General features: G+C 37.1%; 1 protein-coding gene across 2 annotated transcripts; it reads left to right on the top strand.

Moving 5' to 3' along the window:
- The first annotated feature begins 1,573 nt into the window (after positions 1–1,573).
- On the top strand, positions 1,574–21,738 carry LOC131940050 (3-oxoacyl-[acyl-carrier-protein] reductase FabG). Of its 2 annotated transcripts, XM_059298598.1 has the most exons (11): positions 1,574–1,697; positions 16,216–16,349; positions 16,511–16,606; positions 17,204–17,289; positions 17,466–17,559; positions 17,766–17,835; positions 18,015–18,051; positions 18,445–18,508; positions 18,662–18,868; positions 19,110–19,130; positions 20,209–21,738. In XM_059298598.1, exons 1-11 carry the CDS (start codon positions 1,646–1,648, stop codon positions 20,209–20,211), a joined length of 864 nt encoding a protein of 287 aa, XP_059154581.1. In that variant the 5' UTR covers positions 1,574–1,645; the 3' UTR covers positions 20,212–21,738. The 2 variants fall into 2 exon arrangements, with proteins under 2 accessions (XP_059154581.1, XP_059154580.1); XM_059298597.1 differs by having other exon boundaries at positions 19,110–21,738.
- The last annotated feature ends 3,091 nt before the right edge of the window (positions 21,739–24,829 follow it).

The raw sequence follows: 24,829 nt of genomic DNA, 5'->3' as shown, positions 1-24,829 counted from the left end.
CTTAGAACCACCCACAAGTACCCAGCCCCCTTAGAACCACCCACAAGTACCCAGCCTCCTTAGAACCACCCACAAGTACCCAGCCTCCTTAGAACCACCCACAAGTACCCAGCCCCCTTAGAACCACCCACAAGTACCCAGCCCCCTTAGAACCACCCACAAGTACCCAGCCCCCTTAGAACCACCCACAAGTACCCAGCCTCCTTAGAACCACCCACAAGTACTCAGCCCCCCTAGAAATAACCCTCTAACGTGCACATTTCATAAATATAGCAGCTGAGATCGCATTCAATATGTTTGTATTTTAGGACAGACGGTGTTGGCTTTTACCTTTTTGTTATCTAAAGCACTCGCACCTTTTTAAAAATCTTCGTAGAATCAGTTTTAGCGATGTTAAAGCTGGTAACAAAATTGGGATTTTCCGGAACAGTTCATTCCCATCAGAATATAGGACATCGTGACTCGGAGAGCTATTTTTAGCTGCTGTTGAATGAGCTATTCCTCTCGTTCCCACTACAGAGATGTTAATTTGTTGAGCTGTCTTATTTGTGTGCATCATTTGTCAGAGTCTTGGAGGTGGGGGACGGGGGGGGGGGGGGGGGGGGGGGGGAGACAACGGGGATAGGGGAGGAGGAGGGAAACTCGAACTAAGCATTTAGCTGTTTGCCGAGAAACATGATACCTCAAGATTTTCTTGAGAACAAATACGCCTTTGTCGTGTCCGTCTCACATTTTAAAAATAACCCTTAATTGGGATAAAATTTAATTAAATCTTCTGACTTTTCTCGGCTCGTCGTTAGAACGTCCTCACAGAAGAAGGCCTACACATAATTTTTTTAAAAATTATTTCACAAAAAAAAAAAAAAAAAACACTGTTGTTATAGTTCAGTTTTAGAATCCAGATTTTTAAACCACTTTCGCTCGTGCGATGCTTTTGTTTTTTGTCCCTACCCTCGGCAGCCTTTGTCCCCACCCACGGGATGTGGGTCACGCATCAATAGCAGAAAATTGATTTTTTTTCTTCAAACGGACGCTCTGAATCCGATATGGTTTCAAAGAACCCGCCGTTATAAAACTATTGTAAAAATAAAAAAAAGGTAAAAAAAAAAAATTACATTTGAATTTATCATGTGCTGGAACTAAATTTAAAACACAATGCGATTGTCGTTCTTTTCATTATAAATAAATAGCTGCTTCATTAATATAAGACAGTGAGACCACTGACCATTGGTAGGATTTCAATACACGTTTAATGAGTCCATTACACGTGTAATGAGTCCATTACACGTTAAATGAGACCATTACACGATCTGTGAGACTATTACACTATCAATGAGACCATTACACGTTGGATAAAACCATTGCACGATCATTGAAACCATTACACGTTCAATGAAACCATTACACGATCATTGAAACCATTACACGATCAATGGGACCATTGAGACCATTGCCCATACAAGCACTGCCACCGCGCTTCTGAAAGCGGCGAAATTCGAAGCGACAGCGCAACGATGGCGGCGGTAAAGCGCGCAGACGAGAGCCGGCGTGTGTTGGGTACAAGCCTCGATGTGGTTATAAAACCCAACAAGCCGGCCAGCGCGAGACAAATTTTTTTTAGCTTGCTCGAGCTTCTGAGTGTAACATGGCCGGAGTAGCACGGGGCAGTTTAACGGGCAAAGTCGCTTTGATTACGGGTAAGTCGCTGGCTTTTTACTGTTTTACGTCTGGGGTGGATGCATGGTCCGCGTTGTAAAATTATCCCATGCCGTGGAATTTATTTTAACAGCGACAGCTAAAAATCTGGTCACATCCTAGTCTAGTATAAAAATAAAATATTTAACAGACTAGATCTATAACTCTATATATATAAGCTAACAGCGCTAATACTAGTCTCGTAATTGTAAACAATAATGTTAATTAACTGTTTAAATAATAAAGGTATCGTTGTTGGTATCATGGGCTAAAATTGATGCGCAGGCAGAAAAAAAATCATCGATTTGCTTAATTGCTTTTGTTAATTAGTAGCGTTGACTGGTGCATGTGCCTACAGTAGCCTACGTGTTAAAGTTAAAGATTGATGTTGTCACTATGAATGAATCATTCATTCTCCGGTGAATCAATATTGCTTTGGAAGCCTTACCGGGAAGCTATAAATAAAAATCCAAGTAAACTGTTAGGACTGTTACCAACCAAATTACAGCACGTTAGGTCTCATATTAGGACGAGCTTGGCTCCAATAGGTGTCATTGAAAAAGGTTAAACTTCGCGTTCGGCACTGACAGTTACGGGGAGGATTGTTATCTTGATATGAACTTGAATAAAAAAATTGTGTGTGATTTCGAGTCAGGATCCCGCCTTGGAGCAGAGTTATCTAAACGTGACTGCGTCCCCGTGACCTTAACGAAGTATGAATGAAACTTGCTAAAAATAGATGAAGGGGTTTTCATTAAATACAAAACGGAAATTTTTTCTAGTTACGCTCTAGATAGTTTTAGAGGCGGGTTGACATCGTGTCAGTGACACAGGTTGCATCACGCGTGACAGTGACAATTGTTATGGTGTAGGTTTAGGTTGTAGGTTTACATTATTACAGTTTTAGGTGAAAGCTTTACATTATTACAATGTGCAGTGTGTGTATGTTTTTCTTCACCCAGCGTGCCTCCGCTAGCGGCTCATAACTCCCAATTTGTTGCTTTTTATTGATCTGCGGAGCACAGACTAATTAGCGGTGTGTTCTGTGTGTTGGGGGGTGGGGGGGGGGGTGCTCACAAGTTTACGGTGATGTGATCTATCTCTGTGGGGTAGTGGGTTGTAGCAAACATTGAGCTGACCCTACTTTTTTTGGTCGTGTTTGATACTTGCTCCATCTCTGGCAGGTCGAACGGAATCGATTTCGCTAGCAGGTCGTAATGATTCGATTTCGCTAGCATTGCCACTGAACCCTAACATCAATACCGACATGTAGGCATAGGCTATCATTAACCCCATGGTGTCATAGGCTATCATTAACCCCATGGTGTCATAGGCTATCATTAACCCCATGGTGTCATAGGCTATCATTAACCCCATGGTGTCATAGGCTATCATTAACCCCATGGTGTCATAGGCTATCATTAACCCCATGGTGTCATAGGCTATCATTAACCCCATGGTGTCATAGGCTATCATTAACCCCATGGTGTCATAGGCTATCATTAACCCCATGGTGTCATAGGCTATCATTAACCCCATGGTGTCATAGGCTATCATTTACCCCATGGTGTCATAGGCTATCATTAACCCCATGGTGTCATAGGCTATCATTAACCCCATAACTCTCATTTAACCACCTAGCTGGCATGGGTTATCACCCCAATGTAATTCAGGTCTATCATTACACTCGCTACACTCTATTTTTTGTCTTGGTTATACTTGGTTATACTGATTATTTTAGCTAATGGTCGGGCTATAGTTATAATCATACATATAACATCTTCTGTGCATGAAAATTTGAAGAAAACTTTATTCAATTTAAAATAATTTAAAACGGTTTGACCTTTTGGGCACAAATCCTCGAATGGCCTCGATATAAAAATAAACGGTAGTGTATCTTCATCTGTAACCCTCTCGCCTACACTACTAAAGTACTATATACTACAACTCTGTCATACAACTCTGTTCAATACTAGAGACCCAACTGTGCCCTACACTACAAACACAACTCTGTCTATTGTCAACCTGTGTCCTACAAACTGTGTTCTACACTACAAACAAATTTGTCCTACAAAATTGAAAAAAAACAACAGCTGTGTTGTCTTGCTCATGACTAGTGCACACACAAACTATGACTAGTGCACACACAGTCTATGACTAGTGCACACACAATCTATGACTAGTGTACACACAATCTATGACTAGTGAACACACAAACTATAACTAACACCAAAGCTAACAACAGGACTACATTATTAACATCTAGACCAACGAGCACTACACTACAGCTAACCGCTGATACAGTCATAAATACGTGTGTGAATTGGTGGGGGCTGAGGGGGGGGGGGGATAGTGAAATGGGGGGGGGGGGGTAAGCCGATGCCACTCAACAGAGCACAGCAACAAGATATCCAACATTCTGTGGCCAAATGATCACGATAGCATGGAATGAAGGGGCTCGCTGAAGACATCAACTCATTTCTTATCAGCTTTAAAAAAAACACTTTATCAATAAAGAGGTGCGGGGAGAATGTGACTTAGATTCGATGCACCCAAGGAAGAAATGAATGTATGGAAGTAAAAAATCGTTTAGTGATGTGAAAAAAAAAAATGAAAATGTAAAAACGTGGTAATTCTATGTCCTACCATCAGCACGACCCCAAAGGGGTAGAGAGATTTTTAAATTAAATTTGACATTATTAAATTAAATTTTTGAAGCTGCGTTTTGGCCTGCATCGCTGGCTGATATGTGTTGGAGGCAAAGCAAATAGACTCATCATACACGGCTTTATAAATTAATTTAACTATTTGATAGATCGAATATATAGAAGAAAAAAATATGCCGTTATAGGCGAATTGTGAACGGACAGTGACCAGTCCTCACCCCCCCCCCTCCGGACTTACTTTCCCTAAAAGTCCAGATATATATATATATATATATATATATATATATATATATATATATATATATATATATATATATATATATATATATATATATATATATATATATATATATATATGGAGTTATAGTTTGCCTAGGGCATAGGAAGGGGTCTCATGCCATCAGATGTCTACCTATAGTAGTTTTAACAAAGTAATCCAGTTTCAACTTCTCGCCTCAACGGATATTACAAATCCAGTTAATCCGTGTTAGTTTTGTTTGCTAAAGTAAATAAGCTTACACGGGTTTAGTAAACTGCTCATCTATCTACTTTGTAACTTTCTCTAGTTAAAACGAAGATTGATTCGCTTTATCCAGCTCAACCCATCTCTTGATTGAAACTAAAATCCGTTAATGCATGCATTGGTCTATGTCCAGGTAATACGACTAGTAGGTCTTATTCAAACTCATAATGCTCGCTGGTTTATACGGATATGAGGAAGTCATTTAAACATCTAATCCACCGTTTCCTAAGTACATATGTATAATGTATCTAATCCAACACTGTATGCTAACTATATCCAGCTAATCCATCTTAACCAACACTGTATGCTCTAACCAGCTTATCTATCTAATCCAACACTGTATGCTTACTATATCCAGCTGATCCATTTTATTCAACGACTGTATGCTCTATACAGCTAATCTATCTAATCCTATGACAGTATGCTAATTATACCCAGCTAATCTATCTAACCCTATGACAGTATGCTAATTATAGCCAGCTAATCCATCTAATCCTATGAGTGTGTGCCAGGAATATCCACGAAATCCAGCATCTAATACAAGGCCGTCTGCTGTGTGCCAGCTATCGTTGATTCTGCGCACAATGCACAAACATGACCTCACAGGATGTCTCATTCATCAAACCTCACCCCCTCCCCCCCCCCCAGACGAACACGTCTAAGACTCTCATGAGCATCCCCTCCCCCCTCCACATTCCTCACCCTTGCAGCGTCTACCTCACAGTGGAGTGTAACGTCGCATTTTGTTAACGAATTCTTACAGTCCGTTATCTCCCGTACCACGTGATAATCAAGTTCCTTTGTCCCTGCCATTCATACCGTGGTTGTCAACAATGGCCGGCCGGTTATTTAATGTGGTGGACTTACAACGTCTGCTTGAGTTGGGCTATGTTCTGTTGGTCGCACAATGGCCGGCCGGTTATTTAATGTGGCGGACTTAAAACGTCTGCCTGAGTTGGGCTATGTTCTGTTGGTAGCACAATGGCCGGCTGGTTATTTAATGTGGCGGACTTTAAACGTCTGCTTGAGTTGGGCTATGTTCTGTTGGTAGCACGATGGCCAGCTGGTTATTTAATGTGGCGGACTTTAAACGTCTGCTTGAGTTGGGCTATGTTCTGTTGGTAGCACAATGGCCAGCTGGTTATTGTGGCGGACTTAAAACGTCTGCTTGAGTTGGGCTATGTTCTCTTGGTAGCACAATGGCCAGCTGGTTATTGTGGCGGACTTAAAACGTCTGCTTGAGTTGGGCTATGTTCTGTTGGTAGCACAATGGCCAGCTGGTTATTGTGGCGGACTTAAAACGTCTGCTTGAGTTGGGCTATGTTCTGTTGGTAGCACAATGGCGCTGTGGGAACACACAAAGGACATGTGGCCAGCGTCAGGTTGGCTTTTTATTTAGACATCTACACTGGTGCATCTACAACCCATCGATCAACCCGTTATGCCGTGAATACAGGAACAATCCTCAGTTTAGTGAACAGTTGTCTGTTAGTGAACAGTTGTCTGTTAGTGAATAGTTGCCTGTTTAATGGCGCTGGCCGGTGTTAATCGTGGCGTGTGTTTTAGATCAAATAGATTGCGTTGTTTATATATATATATATATACAATTAGATAGCATTCTAGTTGCATCTACACTCTGGTCGATTAATTATTCATATGTTGATAATTCATCTTCCCCTCTTTATTCTCTGATATATTGTTTTCCCTTCCTCATCAATTATTTATCTCCGTTGTATTTTCTTTCTAGAACACATTTAGAATTCCTTCTACACATTCTCTGATGCATTCCTCTTCCCTTTTTATTCTTGATACATTCCCTTTTCCTTCATATCTGATTGTTTTCTCCCTTCCCTGCTCCATTCCCTTCCTTGATTCATAAATCCCCTTTCCCCTCTATGTTGTCCATAAATTAAATACATGTATGGTAATTGTTCAACTTTCCATCAATTCTAACTGCTGGGTCAGCACTACCACATTAGAAAACCCACATTTAGCACCACATTTAGCACCACATTTAGCACCACATTTAGCACCATATTTAGCACCATATTTAGCACCATATTTAGCACCATATTTAGCACCATATTTAGCACCATATTTAGCACCATATTTAGCACCATATGTATATGAACCAGACAACTACCAGCTGTTGAAGCTGTCGCTTGGCTGTATGTTGTATGCCAGTCGAGACAATAGAAAATTTACAAGTATAATTCGTCATCAAGACGCCGTGTTGCTTGGTTGTCTGCCTCAATCAGTCACCTTCACAGACGTCAAATATATATATATATATATATATATATATATATATATATATATATATATATATATATATATATATATATATATATATATATATATATGTAATGGAGACTTGGTTTGCACATGTTGGCTTAGAGAGGTTTTATGTATTAATATAAACATGGACGAGGGAGGGGTGTTCATCGAATAATTTTCTCTGTGGGGGAGGATTCACTATACTTGCGATGGCCGGCAATGGTGGGACACGGGGGACTAGGCTAGACCCCTAGCTAGTCTCTATGTGGAAAGGGGTTCTGGGTCAGACCCCTAGCTAATCCCCGGGGTTGGGTCAAGGGACTAGTTCAGACCCCTAGATAGTCTCTGGGTGGAAAGGGGGTCTGGGTCAGACCCCTAGCTAGCCCCCTATGGAAATCCCTCCTCGCCATTGTATAGGCCTACACTGTGTCCTAAAATAAATTTTGAGACAATCAAACAGGGACAGTGATTCCCTCCCCTGTTCTTAGCAACTTTTTAAAAAGATGTTTGTGTTAACGCAGGAATTATGCTTAGGCTGGAGGAGGGGGGGGTGTTGTCTGGAAAATCCCCGCCCTCTGTCACCAGCTCTCAAGACAACAAAAGCCCCCAAGATGGATTTTTTTAGAGAAGGCCGACTAATTTTACATTTGTGTTACCTGTTTAGCATGTGTAATTTAAGATAATCACGTGGTTGGTTGTGGTGGGGAGGGGTGTGTGGTGGAGGAATGTGTAGCTAGTCCAATGTCAAGGTGACTCAAGATTGTAATTTTCTTGGGTGTGGCTGGATACGGCGGTCTCTCGTTGGCCCAGAGGATTGTTTTAGCACACACACGTCCCAAACACACACTCACAAACATCCCACACACACACACACACACGTTAAACTATGAAAGACCGTATGTTTGATAATGCAAAATTTTAAACCTATAATGACATATGGGTGGGTACTACTTGCCCGAGGCAATGTCTGCAGTAAAAAAAAAACCCACGAGACTGCAAATCTCTGGATTATCTTTTTTTTTTTGCTTTTAAAGTTTAGAATAATGCGCTGCTTTGTTTTCAGTCATGGTGCATCAGAAATTTACTTATTGCATTCCATGTGTAATAGGTTTTGTTAAATCTAATTACTTAGTGTGCAGCACGATAGTTTGAATCTATAACCTATTCCCACACTCAAAATATTATGGCACAATAGTGTGAATCTATAACCTATACCCACACTCAAAACATTCCATCATGTTAGTGTGAATCTATAACCTATTCCCACACTCAAAACATCACGGCCGTCGAATATAATAACACATTATATAACGTGCCTGGTTCCGTGAATCGTTTTCACGCCCCCACCCGCACCGCAGGAGACTACTGGTTGCAAGAGGTCACGATAACCTACAATATTGTCTCGTTTGCTCTGTTAGCTTTCGGCATCAAGCATACAGTAGATCTCCGTCTACTGGATATAAAGTATACTGTAGATATCCCGTCTACTGGATATAAAGTATACAGTAGATCTCCCGTCTACTGGATGTAAAGTATACTGTAGATATCCCGTGTACTGGATATAAAGTATACTGTAGATCTCCCGTCTACTGGATATAAAGTATACAGTAGATCTCCAGTCTACTGGATATAAAGCATTCATTCCAGTCCGTCTACTGGATATAAAGTATACATTCCAGTAGATCTCCCGTCTACTGGATATAAAGCATACATTCCAGTCCATCTACTGAATATAAAGTATACATTCCAGTAGATCTCCCGTCTACTGAATATAAAGTATACATTCCAGTAGATCTCCCGTCTACTGGATATAAAGTATTTCCCCAGCACTGATGCCCATGCCTTAAAATTGTGTTGACGTTTTATGCCCCCCCCCCTCCCCCACCCCTCTACAATTTTGTTATGTTGCTTTAGGGCTATCCAGTTCGTTTTGACGTGTTTTTTTTTTTTTTTTTATTTTTTTTTTTTTTTTTGCATGAGTTTTAAAGACGCCCTTGGGTTTGATTGCCGTGTGTTTTTTCTCTAATTATTGCTTAATGGCGTCGCGTCTTGGGGGCCGTTGATCTGACCAGGGCCATCGCCGGGCCATCACTGGGCCATCGCTGGGCCATCACTGGGCCATCAAAAGTGTGGACCAGTCGTGTCATCAAACTATCTGACCAGCTATACGACGCAGTGTTGTCCCATGCGCTTCACTCAGCCCCGTGCTGTGAAAATATTTGAAACTGGAGGGGTACTGCTGATAACTGGGGGACTTATCATTAAAAAACTAAAAAAACACATTTCTATCTCACACTTGATGCTTGTTTTTATCTCTGGGAAAAGTAGTTTGTCAGATTTTTAAAAAAAGACAATTAATTGAAAAATCGGCTGTGATTTAAAACGTATTTGCTGTCATGCCACCACATGTTATCTCACCACATTTTCATCACATTTTCACCACATTTTCATCACATTTCTTCACACATTTTCACCACATTTGCCAATACATCTCTAAACACCATATTTTTCACCACATTCCCTACATTTTCACCACATTTCTCACCACATTTCTCACACATTTCTTCACACATATTCACCACATTTCTAACCTATTTCTTCACTCATTTTCACCAAATACACTTCTCAATACCATATTTTTCACCACATTTCTCTACACTTTTATCACCACCACATTTCTTTAAAAATTTTCATCACATAAATAGCCACACTACAATTTTTTTTTATTAAAAAAAAATCAAATGAAAAAGAAAAAAAAAATGACGAAAAAAAAAAAATGAACCACCATCCGTACTCTCGCCATTATCGGGTAAATCCTCAGCCATCATATTTCTCTAATCTCCCCCAGCAAGCTGTCCGACTCATCTATTTAAGTTTAACCCTTTATTTGACAGCTCTACCCTCTTATCGTCCCTCCTCACGTACCGTATTCCCTCCCCCACCCCAGGTTGCGATAGAATCCATCATCACCACTAGCACCACCCTCCCCATCCTGCAAGCACACCCCCCCCCCACACACACACACACTCTGACCACTACCGGACATTGGACTAGAATTCATGGGACCACTACCGGACATTGGACTAGAATTCATGGAACCACTACCGGACATTGGACTAGAATTCATGAAACCACTACCGCACATTGGACTAGAATTCATGGGACCACTACCGCACATTGGACTAGAATTCATGGGGCCACTACCGGACATTGGACTAGAATTCATGGAACCACTACCGGACATTGGACTAGAATTCATGGGACCACTACCTGACATTGGACTAGAATTCATGGGACCACTACCGGACATTGGACTAGAATTCATGGGACCACTACCGGACATTGGACTAGAATTCATGGAACCGCTGACTCTAATCGATATCGGTGCCCACACGAAGCGGTGTGTAATTCGTGCCCTCGGGGTATGATCACAACTGGTGTTCTCGAGTTTACTTCCGGTTCATGTAAAGGTTTTCTCAGGGGACACGCGACTGATGTTGAAATACACACACACGCGACTTGCTGAAAGCACACACTGACACGTGGTTGATGTTGATGAACACATCACCAAAGAGCTACAGTTTCAAGTATAAATTAGCTGTGTGTAAAGGATAAAAAAAATTGCACGCTGTAGAAAGCCTGATGGTCTGATGTAGACACATGAATCTTAATAGAAAACTATTGACCGCCACTTAATTAACTCAGTCGTCCACGTGTTGCACGCGATTAGACAATGCCACATGTCACAGAGAACAAAAGCTTAAGATACGCGCTAACAAAAGCCTAAGATACGCGCTAACAAAAGCCTTAGATACGCATTAACAAAAACCTAAGATACGCGCTAACAAAAGCCTTAGATACGCGCTAACAAAAGCCTAAGATACGCACTAACAAAAGCCTAAGATACGCATTAACAAAAACCTAAGATACGCGCTAACAAAAGCCTTAGATACGCATTAACAAAAACCTAAGATACGCGCTAACAAAAGCCTAAGATACGCGCTAACAAAAGCCTAAGATACGCACTAACAAAAGCCTAAGATACGCGCTAACAAAAGCCTTAGATACGCGCTAACAAAAGCCTAAGATACGCACTAACAAAAGTAAACTGTCACAAAGACGGTGATAAAATAAAGTAAACATTACATTGTTTCAATCCAAACAGGCATCATCGAAACCCTGATCATTCGTGGTTGAAGGGTTGGACATTCGTGGTTGAAGGGTTGGACAGTCCTTGTGAAGGGTTGGACATTTGTGGTTGAAGGGTTGGACATTCGTGGTTGAAGGGTTGGACATTCGTGGTTGAAGGGTTGGACAGTCCATGTGAAGGGTTGGACATTTGTGGTTGAAGGGTTGGACATTCATGATTGAAGGGTTGGACAGTCCCTGTGAAGGGTTGGACATTTGTGGTTGAAGGGTTGGACATTCGCTGTGAAGGGATACTTGTATCACCCCCTGTTCATCCCCCCTTCCCCACAAAGCTAGTTAAAATGCCTTAAAGCTTTCCAACATGTGGTGGTTTACGACGTCATGTAAGGTCACCAACGCACCGCACCACAGCTACACCGTTGTACAGCATGTTGACACAATAGTGGACACACATGTTTATCAGCTTGAGTCTGATCAACTTAACACGGCCAGTTTAAACTGAGATTGACACCTACGGGCGAGATCAATTCAAATGTAACCTGTGTGAGTGTGTGGGCGGGGTAGGCTAGCTTGTTCAGTGATGTCTTATGGACTCGAACTCATGAACCAAACTCAAAACGTTTGAGTTAGTAATCGTGTACTCTACCACACGACCGAGGCGTCTTGGGTTCACCTGGTTCTGTGGACATGACAACATGACCTGCAAATAGCTTGTTGACCAGCTGTATTCCACGATATCTTCACTCCCTGAGTGTCCTATATTTGACAAGGGCGGTAATCACCGTGGTTTTTTCCCCAAAGTGTAATATCGGCGCTGGGTTTGTTTTTAAGTTTTCAACCGATTTGGAAAACAGCAACGACAGGTAGCGCCACGGTCAACAAAGAAGTGAAAAGTCAGTCGCGTTGGTGTATAGACAGCGCGATCCTTATCTGCAACCAGTCCACATTTTTTACTGTCAGACTATTGAATTCTGGTCCCTGACATTTATTGCTGTGCCATATTACTTAGACACCCCCCCCCTCTCTCTTTCTGATAGCTTTATAGGAAATCAGGTCAACTGGTTTGAATATAACCTTCCACTGGATCTTGTCAGCGCTGTTCACGAGTATTTTCAAGGGGAAGGGGAGAGAAGTCTGTACATTTTTTATATTAAGGCAGATAATCACGCGGGATCTTTATATGTAGTATTAGTTGTTCGAAATATGTGTTAATAATCTCAATCGCGAACGCATTGTAATATAGCTATATTTATATATGTATATATATATATATATATATATATATATATATATATATATATATATATATATATATATATGTACAACAGTGGCGTCATTAGAACGGGTGTCGCCCGGTGCAGTACACTAAGGGTATCACCCCATCCCCACCCCTCCCTCCAGCAATCTAGCATTTTCGGTGTGGTGTTACCCCTCTCCCCTAGGCCTACTATTTAATATCTTGGCTGGATAAAACATTGTTTTTATTTTTGGATTAGGTGGTGTCCAAATAATCAATATGCACCCACCCCACTCACTTCCCCTTACCCCTTACGTTAAAGCATATCGAACCTATTGAGAGACAAGAAAAAACCTATTGCCAGCACAAAGTTTTTGTAATGTGAACTACAGCAGAACAAAAGCCATGTGTATGGGCAGGTACTTGAGTATGTCGACCGTTTTGTTCAATCAACTCAAGTTTCAATGGGATTTTGTTGTGTTTTTTTTTATTTAGTAACATGTAGGCCTAGTGTGCATTTTGTATTGTTTGTTTTTATATTCACGTTTGTGTTTTAACATATCGTTATCCGAGAACTGAACATAAAATGTCGTTGTAATTCCTATATGTAAAAGTAACAGGTTTACACGCCTGTCAACTCATTTTAAATACCTGTCACCTCATACACAGGTTCACATACCTGTTGACACCAGGTTTAGCCTAGGTTTACACCAGTTGTAGCCTAAGTTATAGCCTAAGTTGATACCAGGTGTAGCCTAGGTTGACACCAGGTTTAGCCTAGGTTTACACCAGTTGTAGCCTAAGTTATAGCCTAAGTTGATACCAGGTGTAGCCTAAGTTGACACCAGGTGTAGCCTAAGTTGACACCAGGTGTAGCCTAGGTTTACACCAGTTGTAGCCTAAGTTATAGCCTAAGTTGATACCAGGTGTAGCCTAAGTTGATACTAGGTGTAGTCTAGGTTGACACCAGGTTTAGCCTAGGTTTACACCAGTTGTAGCCTAAGTTATAGCCTAACTTGACACCAGGTGTAGCCTAACTTGACACCAGGTGTAGGCTAACTTGACACCAGGTGTAGCCTAACTTGACACCAGGTGTAGGCTAACTTGACACCAGGTGTAGGCTAACTTGACACCAGGTGTAGCCTAACTTGACACCAGGTGTAGGCTAACTTGACACCAGGTGTAGGCTAACTTGACACCAGGTGTAGGCTAACTTGACACCAGGTGTAGGCTAACTTGACACCAGGTGTAGGCTAACTTGACACCAGGTGTAGCCAAACTTGACACCAGGTGTAGGCTAACTTGACACCAGGTGTAGCCTAACTTGACACCAGGTGTAGGCTAACTTGACACCAGGTGTAGGCTAACTTGACACCAGGTGTAGCCAAACTTGACACCAGGTGTAGCCAAACTTGACACCAGGTGTAGCCAAACTTGACACCAGGTGTAGCCTAACTTGACACCAGGTGTAGCCTAGGTTAATTAAAATCAGGTTCCCTACATTTTGATGACTGACACTGACTGATTATATATATACATACATATATAATACACATGTTATTGTCCCTATAAGCCACTAATATATAACTGTCAGTGTTATTAAAAAATAAACCTCACGATTTGAACCCAATTACTCAGCGAGCTAGCGGACCGCTGCACGACGACATTGTTAGTAAATGTGACCTGGGTATTTAGAGCGTTAAAACGGTGTCACCAGTCCCGTGACACTGAGTAAAAAATGCATCACGACATTACAAAGTACATACCTGATGTAACTTTTCTCTTAGCCGTACACCTTCATAAAGTTTGTCCAGAAATGATGCCACACACATCGGTCGGGGAAGGGATTGGGGGGGGGGGCGAGAGAAGGGGAAGTGAACCTTTTAATACTATGCTATGCAAGGAGGGGGGGGGGGGTGTTAAAGAAATTGCAATAGGATTTTGTAAAATCGTAAAATCGTGTTAATTATGAGGGTGGGGTGGAATATTTACACGGCTTTTAAGAGGTCTGGTTTCATTTACTATGACGTGTGACTATATATTAAACGTAGGTGTAGGATAAGTCGTGACGTCATCTCGGGACGATCCTTAAGATTATGATTAGGGAGTATTGTTAACATCAGTAGCCCTAGATTAACACAATGTAACATAAAACTAGTGTAGGCTCCTACAATAGTTCGAAATAAATCCAGCTTTAATTGAAATGATGGAAACTAAAACATAAGGACACTATTAAGGTCGTGATAATTAAAAACCTAATTTTAAGGAGATTTTTTTAAAGGATAAAACATCTGTAGTCGGGTGTGTAATCGGTAATGTAATTTGTCATGTAATTTGCCTTGTAATTTGTTCTCACGCTTTAGCGCATCTTCCTAGACTACGCTGTAAACAAAAATAATGAGATGGGTGAGGGGAGTTTCCACAGTCGGAATGTAGTTTTAGTTAAGTAAAACAAGCGTGAACACAAGTTCCAATAGGCCTACAAGGTTATCAATTCCTTCACTGGTGTGCGGGGGGGGGGGGGGGTTGTAACCAGATAGCTACAGTATGAACGGTGTTAAGTAGATCATTGGACGATTGGTTGTTCACCCCTTCCTTAAGACATCTGGTGGAGGGTAACAGGACATTAACCCCCCCCCCCCCCCCTTTGGGGATTACTACTGAATGTGCCTTATGCTGATGTTCGATTCTGAGTACTTTAATTTATTTCGAAAGTTCTCCAAATAGGCATTTGGTCTTACATGATATAAACAGTTTAACTATAATATGGTTTTACATAAAAACAATCACAAGGCGTCATCGAGCTCAGGGTGGAGTCCGGGACGCATCGAGTCATACGACCGTTGGGGTACCGGGGGACGCCCGTTGTTCGATTTAGTCATCGATTTTAGTAGCCCGCCGTGTCCTTACGGAATGTTTGCAATACACGACTCTATTGGTAACGTGATCATGAAACTTTATGAAAAGTTTCGTCGCTCTCTGTGTAGGACTAGATAGCGGCAATACGCGACGGGTACGTTAGTGTGTGTGTGTGTGTGTGTATATATATATATATATATATATATATATATATATATATATATATATATATATATATATATACATATATATATACACACTCCATTATTATCCACCACCTCCTCCCCCCCCCAATATCTCACGTGGTAATCAGTCATCACGCATAGCAAGTTAATGTCTTCACAAAACCAAATATGTATCTATTTGTTTTGAACTTAGAATCTTCCTGTACATGTCATTATATTTAGTTATCAAATAACAGAGAGGGTCGCACCCTTAAGAGACAGAAAGATGAGCATTAACAAAACATTTTGTCAGACCTGTGTGACAGGTCTGAAGAATGTCTACCCCCCCCCCCCCACCAGAACGAGATATAATTTATATAGAAGATATATACTTTTACTAGTGTCCCCCCCCCCCTCCCGGAAAACTTAGTCTGCCCCCACCCGAAAATTTTAAGTGCCCCCCCCCCCCCTTCTCCCAGAGAAAAATGTCTGAAAGAAACACTTGGTGGCACACTTACCGCACCAAGTGACACCCAACATTGTGACATCACTAGCTTGAGGTTTCATTTGGAACTTATCTATTATATGCTACTTTGTCTTATATATTCCTCAATTCTAATGTTTGGATAATCTTTATAATTGTAGGAGCAAGTTCAGGAATAGGAGCTGCCACAGCTGTTCTGTTTGCAAAACTTGGTGCCAGATTGGCTCTGACTGGCCGAAATGAGAACAACCTGAAAATTGTGGGAAAGAATTGTGAAAAAGAGAGCGGACACAAAGTAAAACTTTTCGCCCACTTTTTTTTTTAGAACATCACCAAAATCATAATCTGATGTTTATTTGTAAAAAGCTGTCATTCTTCAGATTTTTGTTTAGCTTATTTCTTAAACTTAAGGTAAATTCTAAAAAATAACTGTACTGTATTTGACTTTTTGTGTAGCCTGTCTTGTTGGTGGGAGACCTGACTATAGAAGATGACACCAGAAGAGTATTACAAGGTGCAGTGGATAGCCATAATGGTCAATTGGATATCTTGGTAAGTACCAAGTAAGACTTTAAATAGTAAACCTGTGTAAAAAGCTATTCAGATCTTATTATTTAAATGCATATCAACTGAAGTTTTTTAACAATTAATTTTTAAAAGTTTCGCTGAAATAGTCTTTATGTATGGTAAATGTTTTTTAAGTGTATGTGTTCAAATCAGTGCCAATCTTACTTAGGTATGTTACTTTACTATGTTGGTGTACTGTATTGAAAAGTCATAGAAAATACCATTGTGTACCCACCATGCACCAGATTTCTGTGATCTATCACTTGTTTGTGCTGGTTTAATAAAGGCTGCAAATCAGTTTAGTTTACACACTCTAATATCAATATATAACAAATTTGTTTCCAAAGCAATTACATTACAATCAGAGATAACTTATAATTTTGGATGAAAATATATGTTCTTTTATTAAATAGTGTATTGCATTAGACTGTTATGTGTACTTTTGATAAGTATCAATGTATAGCCTAAAACTATTTAAGATAATTAGTTTATTGAGGATGCTAAAATATGTAAACAGTTGAATAAAAAAAAGATTTGTATTAAAATTGTTATATTGCTTTTCTCTCATTTATTTGTTTGCAGATAAATAATGCAGGTATTATAGCCTTAGGAGGAATCCAAAAGGCAACACTACAGCAATATGATAAATTAATGAACACAAATGTCAGGTAGGTATCTTTTGGAATATAGGTTTATTACTAATAACAAAGTTGCCTGAAAGTGAAAGTAACATTCCTTCATACATTCTAAACAATGCATTTCTATAGTGAGAATGCAGTTTTTAAAGACCCACACAAAATTATTATTTCTATTTTTTAGTAAAATGATATTTCTACATCCTTAGGTCTATGTTTCACATGACTCAACTAGCCGTCCCTTATTTGATCAAAACCAAAGGGAATATTGTTAATGTTTCAAGTATCAATGGACTTCGTGCCGTAAGTAATTTTTTTTTAAATTTGGTTTTCTCTTTTTAATATAAAATATTTACATCAAATAGATGAGCTCAAGTAATCCAAAACTATTTTAAAATTTGTTTTTATTAAAAAAAATTTTTTATAATTTTTTATTTTCAATCTTTTGTTTTACATTGTTTACAGATTAATATTTGCCATAATAATAATTTATTTTTATTTTTAATCAGTTTGCTGGTGTTCTTACATACAGTATGTCTAAACATGCAATTGATGCTTTCACAAAATGTGTTGCTTTAGGTAAATGTTCACTCCTTTGACTTACTTTATAAAACAAATAAAATAGTTGCTGTTCTTTTTTAAATTATGATCAAAGATTTAAATAGCCTTGACTTGCAAAATTGCAAGAATTTAACAGTTTGAACAAGTTCTCTTGCCAAATTTTAAAAGCTGCTATTGTACTTTCTTTACTTTTGTAGATTTAGCTGATAAACAAGTCAGGGTCAACTGTGTCAAGTAAGTTTTATTCAGCTTCAATACTTTTTCTTTGTTATATTAGTGAGTCATATGTTTGGAGGTGAAATCCATTAATTGAACACATCTTAGTCTTTAAATTAATTTAGTTTTAAATTAATTCATACACTTTTATAATTTCCTGTATAATTTTTGTTTGTCGGAATATATTTTGACAGCTTAAATTTTTTTAAAAAGATGTTCAGTTTGATGGTAATATAATATTAAAACTTTAATAAAAATATGTTGTCTTTTTTTTTAAATTGTTTTTTGGTAGTATACTTTAAAAGTTAAAAAATCTGTTCTGTTTGTTATTTTGTGGTGGAATAGTTTTACAACTTGAATAAAATTCTGTTTTGTTCTCTGCAATTAACATTCAGAACTTTTTCTTTTTAGTCCTGGAGTAACTCACACAGAACTTCACAAGCGTGCTGGTCTTAGTGAAGCTGAGTATGAAGCTGTAAGAATATTTTTAATGCATAGACATAGTTGATAGTTTTAAAAACTGTCTCTAGGATTTAAAACAACTAATATTTATTTCAAATTTGTGATTAATCACCTTTTAAATTTAATTACAATGTACAATGAAAAGTGCTTTTATTTTCTATTTCAGTATCTTAAGAGAGCGAGATTCACCCATGCCTTAGGAAGATATGGTGAACCAGAGGAGGTTGCAGACTGCATAGCTTTTTTGGTTTCAGAACAGGCCAAATTCATTACTGGTGCCAGTATTCCTGTAGATGGTGGTAGACATGCCTTGTGTCCAAGTAGTTTGTCAAGAGAAGAAGGGGGCGTTTCAGCAATGGCTCAAAGTGTAGATGTATGATTTTTTAAGTCTTTCTAAAATAACAATTTTTTTATTTTTATATATGAGGATTTTTCAGTTCTTTCATGTTTTCAGAAAATTCCTAAAAAAGGTGAAGAGGTAATCATTTATTATTAGTTTTTTTAATAAAGACAAATGTATTTGGTTTATTTCAGTTTGTTCTGAAAATATTTTGGTTAATTAATGTTATTTAGTATTAAATTTTTAAGAACTAAATCCTTTTTTTACCATCTAGAAAAATGGTTCTAACAGCAAGGTAAATATGGTTTAAATTATGAAATGTCTGGTTTGAAATTTCTTTGCATCTGAGGTTATATTTTTGATTCCATTCTGATTTCTCCCTAGTTATAGTTTTGTAATTAGCTTGGGATTAAAAGTATAAATATAGATAACATCATCTGAACCCTGAAATTCATGTAAAGTAAAACTTAAGGTAAAAACTATTTGACATTCATTATTCCCTTATTTATGTTTATTTTTTCAAAAATCTTATAATTTCTGTTACAGTTTTGTTTTTGGGATTCATTTTTGTTTCATAATTTGGTAAATGCATACTTATTATATTTTATAGGTTTATTTAGGCTTTCCAGATTTTGAACATTAAAAAAAATGATTGTCACTAATAGTTAAGAATGAAATTTTAAATTATTTTTCTTTGTTTAGTTTAATATAACTATGGGTGTAAAACACAAATTCAATAAAATTAATTATTAATAGAGTGTAAACTGAAATTTAATTGCTATAACATTTTATAAAATTATTTGAATTTCTAAATTGATTTCTGTCCATAAAGATGCTAAAAGTATTAAAATACAACTTACGCACAAAGTATTGTTGAAATATAAAATCTAATAACAGTTTCAGTATGAGTTTTGTTATGTTATTAAAGACAAAGCATAATATCATAGTATTTTAAACTGTATAACACCAACACTATTTAATTTTGGATGACAGGAACTTTCATTGTGTAATAGAAAAAAAAACTACTTTGATTTGAATACCTAATTTGTTTCCTACTGCATTTAGCACATCAAAACAAATTGCTATTGAATGAAATATGGCATAGTTTTGTAGTTTAGGAGATGGATGCAATATTCTAGTTAGGATTCTATTTTTGTCCCCATTATAATGGGAATAAGAGCCTATTCAGTGAACTGTTCAATGTTTTAGATGTAAGCATTCCCTGCATGAGCATACCTGAATGTAACATTCCTCATCTGACATCAAATGTTACACAATGGTGCTATCGATTGTCATTACATAATTTTTACCAAAACTTAATTTACTTAAACAGATGATCTTTACTTCATTGTTTAATTATATAATATCTTCAGTAACCAATGAAATGCCAGGGAACAAAAAGTAAACTCTAGGCCACTGATCTCTGTGTATATGGAGTTACCAGGTGGGAAGCTTAACATATGTATAGAAGTATGGCTTACGTGATTTATGAAAGTGTTTTTACAACAAGTTTTAAGATCTTTCATTACTATATTTCATCAATTTATTATCATAGCTGTTAAAGTATGTGATTTATTTAAAAAAAGAAAGACATGAATAAAGCATTTATTTAATTAGCTGTTTAAATTGGAAGCTCAACTTATGTGAAACATTATTTTAAATAGTTTTGTAGTTCAGCCAAATTTTTATTTGCAGATATTAGAAAGCATGTTTTATTTTATTAAATATCATTCCAAAATATTTAAACTAAGTTTGTAACTAATTTGTGTACATATAGTACTTGTAATATAACTGTAACATATGTTTTGATTACACTATGTGTAAATGTGCTAGCTGCATGAAACAGTATTGTTAAAGATTGGGGTTTTGTTTGCTGTTTTACATTTTCCTTTTGAATGATGTTTCTATGAAACATCATTATAAATTATTTTTTTAACATAATTTCCTAAACATCTATCATTGGGTTGCCTAATAAATTTTATTTTCATATTTCAATTTCTGGTTTAAAAGCTGTACTGATTTTTAATGTTAAATAAGTAAATCATCAGGCTTACAACATTCTTTTAGCAAGTGTTCTCTGAAAATCTCTTATGGGTTTAATTTTTTATTTATAAAAATGATATAAAAAAATTCTATTCTTTAAATACCATTTATTTCTTATACTGAGACAGTTTTATATTGCCATTTACAAAATAGTTTTTTGTTTCAAAAGTTTTTATTTTTAGTAGATATAGTTTCTAAAGTTTCTTAATGTTTGACAATGAAATTTTTTTTTAGTTAAATTGAGTATAAATAGTAATTTTATATTTGTCTAAAAAGTATGTTATAGGAATAAATATTTGTTCAAATGTTAAAACGTGTTAAATATAAATTGAATATTGAATAAAATGTTAGATATTTAATAATACTTTAAAAAACTGAATGAAAGTTAAACAATTTAACCTTAAGTAATTGTAATTGTTGACCTTGAAATGTGAGAAATAGTCACAAGAGGTTGCTTTTATTTATTGTCTTGTTGCTCAGTTTAAAACAATAAAGTCACATTGTCAATCGTCTCATTTAAGCTCTTGTCTTTGTACTTAAAGATACAATGGAAAAATGTTCAAGCAATATCTTTTTTATGCGTGGGTATAATTTTTTTTTTAAAATAAAGGTTACGTGGCATAATAATTTAACTAATATGCACATCAATAAATGCTTTAAATTTTATAAGTTTGATAAAAACAATAGTTGAATTTAGACAATGTATCTTTGACAACTACTGTTGAATTTCATTTTATGCAATTGAATGCATCATTCTCAATAATTCATAAGGACAATAAATCGGTTGTGCCTATACATTTGAACTCAGTGGGGAAAATAAAAAATTGTTTGCAAGATTTCAAATAAAAATCATATTCCAACTACATCGTTTTGTCTTTTTTTTTAAATTATATATTTTTTACTTCTTGAAGAGATGCAATTCACTTCTTTTTCTTCTTCGTTGTTCTTAATTTTAGTGTTGGAAGTGATCCCCTCCAACACAATTAAGTATATGTGTCAACTTGTTATGCGCCTTTGAGGCCATTGACTCTGATTTCAGCCTGCTTTTCTTTTTGGATTTACTTCAATAGCCTTTGTCCAACCAAGAACAAACTATGAGGCAGCAGTTGTTGAATTTGGAGTTGTCTCTCCTAGAAAAATTGCTGTTCCCTGCTATTGAGCCTCATCTGCCCAAGGGTTCGAACTGAAGACTTTTCAGTTTAGCAGCCATGAGCTGCTTTTTAATAATTTTGAAATATTAAAAGCAGTTATTTTTAAATTTTTTAGTTTTAGCACCCAGTTTATATCTAATTTAAGTGTTTCTGATTTTTATAATTTTTTTTATCTACCCCATCCTATTTCTTAGAACAATTTTTATAATTAGCCTATATCCAGAGACCACCACCACCCCTAATTTATGCAATCATCATCTTTTCTCATTTGTGCCCAAGACACATGGGGCAGATGAAGTAGAGTCCATCTGTTTCAAATACCTCTGGTCAGTACTATGCCGAGCTGCCTTTATTGTCCCTAACGTGAGTTAGGTGCCCATCAAAGCTGGGTGGACTCTGGGACGTTCTACTGACTTGAACGCTGATTTGAACCCCAGACTTTCTGGTTAGTAGTCTAGCTCTCTACTGCTAGGCCACACTGTCCCATCATGTAATGGAATATTACTAGATAACCAAACCACCTCTAAACTGTTAGATAATTTGGTTCTTAATCGTACATTGGATTTAATGAAACAACAAGTCTGACATTGTTGTTTTTTCTTCACATAAATGTTACAAGCTTATTGTGCCAAATGGCCCATTATATGCATATATATATATATATATATATATATATATATATATATATATATATATATATATATATATATATATATATATATATATATATATATATATATATATATATATATATATATTTATATATATATATATATATTTATATATATATATATATTTATATATATATATATATATATATATATATATATATATACACAACATTAGAAGTTTTGAAATAGTAGTTGTGTGTGCAAGTATGTGTGCATATGTATTTGTGTGCGTTTCAATGAGTGTGTAAGTGTGAGTGTGTGTGTGCATTTGAATTTGTGTGTATGATTTTGTGTGCATGTATGTTTATGAGTAAGTGTGTGTGTGGGGGGGGGGGGGTATATTGATTAGACTTGATTTTAAAAAAAATCATAGTGTACTTGAAGATTGCTGGACAAGGATTCACACATGAAAATGTAGAACCAACATTGGATAAGAAAACTATGTTCTTGGATTAATTGAATATATTACTGCAAGAAAAACACAACAGCTTTATTCTCAGCAGAGAGAAGTACATTGCCTTTATAGATAACGTTCTACAGCCTAAAGTAAAGCAGACCAAAGAAACTATGACTATCGTTTAATAGAAAAATAAATAGGATGATATTGAAGTTGATGGCAAAGAAAACTTATTGTTGATCTTTTTGTACCAAGTGAAAAAAAAATAAATTTAAAATATAGTACAATAAAATAATTTGAACGTTTCTGTATTTAGTTTAGCCCACTTTTATTATTAAACAATAAACACCTTTATTGCATGATCATAGCAATATACAAACATACAAAATCTGCTCATGATATTCTAATTTGGATTTTGGCCATTTACCACAAGCCATAGTCCGAAATAAATTAATTAATAATTTCAGACACACACATAGGCTATATTCCCCCTATAGTTCTATATAATAGAGTGGGGGGGGGGGTCATCCATAAATGATGTCACCCTTTTTTGACGATATTTACCTCCACCCTCCATCACACATTGTCACAAAAAGCCAGACCCCTCCCCCTAAATGACGTCACACCTCAGCCTACAACCCCCTCAAAATTGTAGTTAAATTTTCCTTAAGGTACAATATTTTTCCAAAATCTTGTCTGAAATGTAAATTCCTGTTACAATTTATTAAAACGCAAAATAACAGCTAAAATTAGTTTTCTAACGTTGCTTTTTTATAATGCAAAAGTGTGACGTCACGCCATCTGACACCCCCCCCCCCTCTCGTCACACACCGTCACAAAATTACGGACCCCCTCCCCCTACGAGTGTGACGTCATTTATGGACGACCCCATATTGAAAAATGCATATCCCATTATGCCATCATATAACAAACAGAACAATTTGATGGCCTACTAAGACTACAGCAGCGGTGTCATAAAATAATTATCAAATTTGTTATTATTGGGAATCCCATTTTACTTTTAGAGAAAATCACATTATTATAAGTTAATTATAAATATGAAATTAGGCTAAACAGTATCATAATAATCCCATGCTAAACTGTTAAACGAAGCAACGCTTTTTAAAATAATTTTCACCTCTCCATTGTTAACAATTACAATATTAATCAAACCTATTTAAATATAAAGAAAAATATTGGCCAATAACAAATCAGAATAATAAATTTTTTAAAAAAAGATAAAGACGTCTGTGACCACACCCTTGGCTGGTGACCGGTAGGAATCAATTAAAAAAACAAAACAAAAAACAAAGACCACTCAAAGACCGAAAAAACTGCGGAATTTTTTTTTCTAAACTGCATTTTTGTGAAACCTATGTTCGTTTACAGTGTACATTAACATTGGCAATATATGGAGTTTGCAGAACACACAGGGTCGTCCATAAACCACATGTAGGGGGTTAAGGGGGTTAGAATTTTTTTATTATGCCTGATAGGGGTCATCCATTAATGACGTCACGCTTTTTTGACGATTTTTACCTCCCCCCCTCCCCTCCGTCACACGTCGTCACAAAAGGCCAGACTACCCCCTAAAATGACGTCACACCTCAGCCTACAACCCCCCCCCCCCACCCCCCCCCCCCCACCCCCCCCCCCCCCCCGTCAAATTTGCAGTTGAATTTTTTTTTTAAACATCGATATTTTTTTCTAAAATCTTGTCTGAACTCTGTCA

This window comes from Physella acuta, unplaced genomic scaffold (assembly GCF_028476545.2).
Source record: "Physella acuta isolate Inbredline_101_S28 unplaced genomic scaffold, ASM2847654v3 ptg000308l, whole genome shotgun sequence".
Lineage (NCBI taxonomy): Eukaryota > Metazoa > Mollusca > Gastropoda > Physidae > Physella > Physella acuta.
This window is presented reverse-complemented; position numbering and strand designations above follow the sequence as displayed.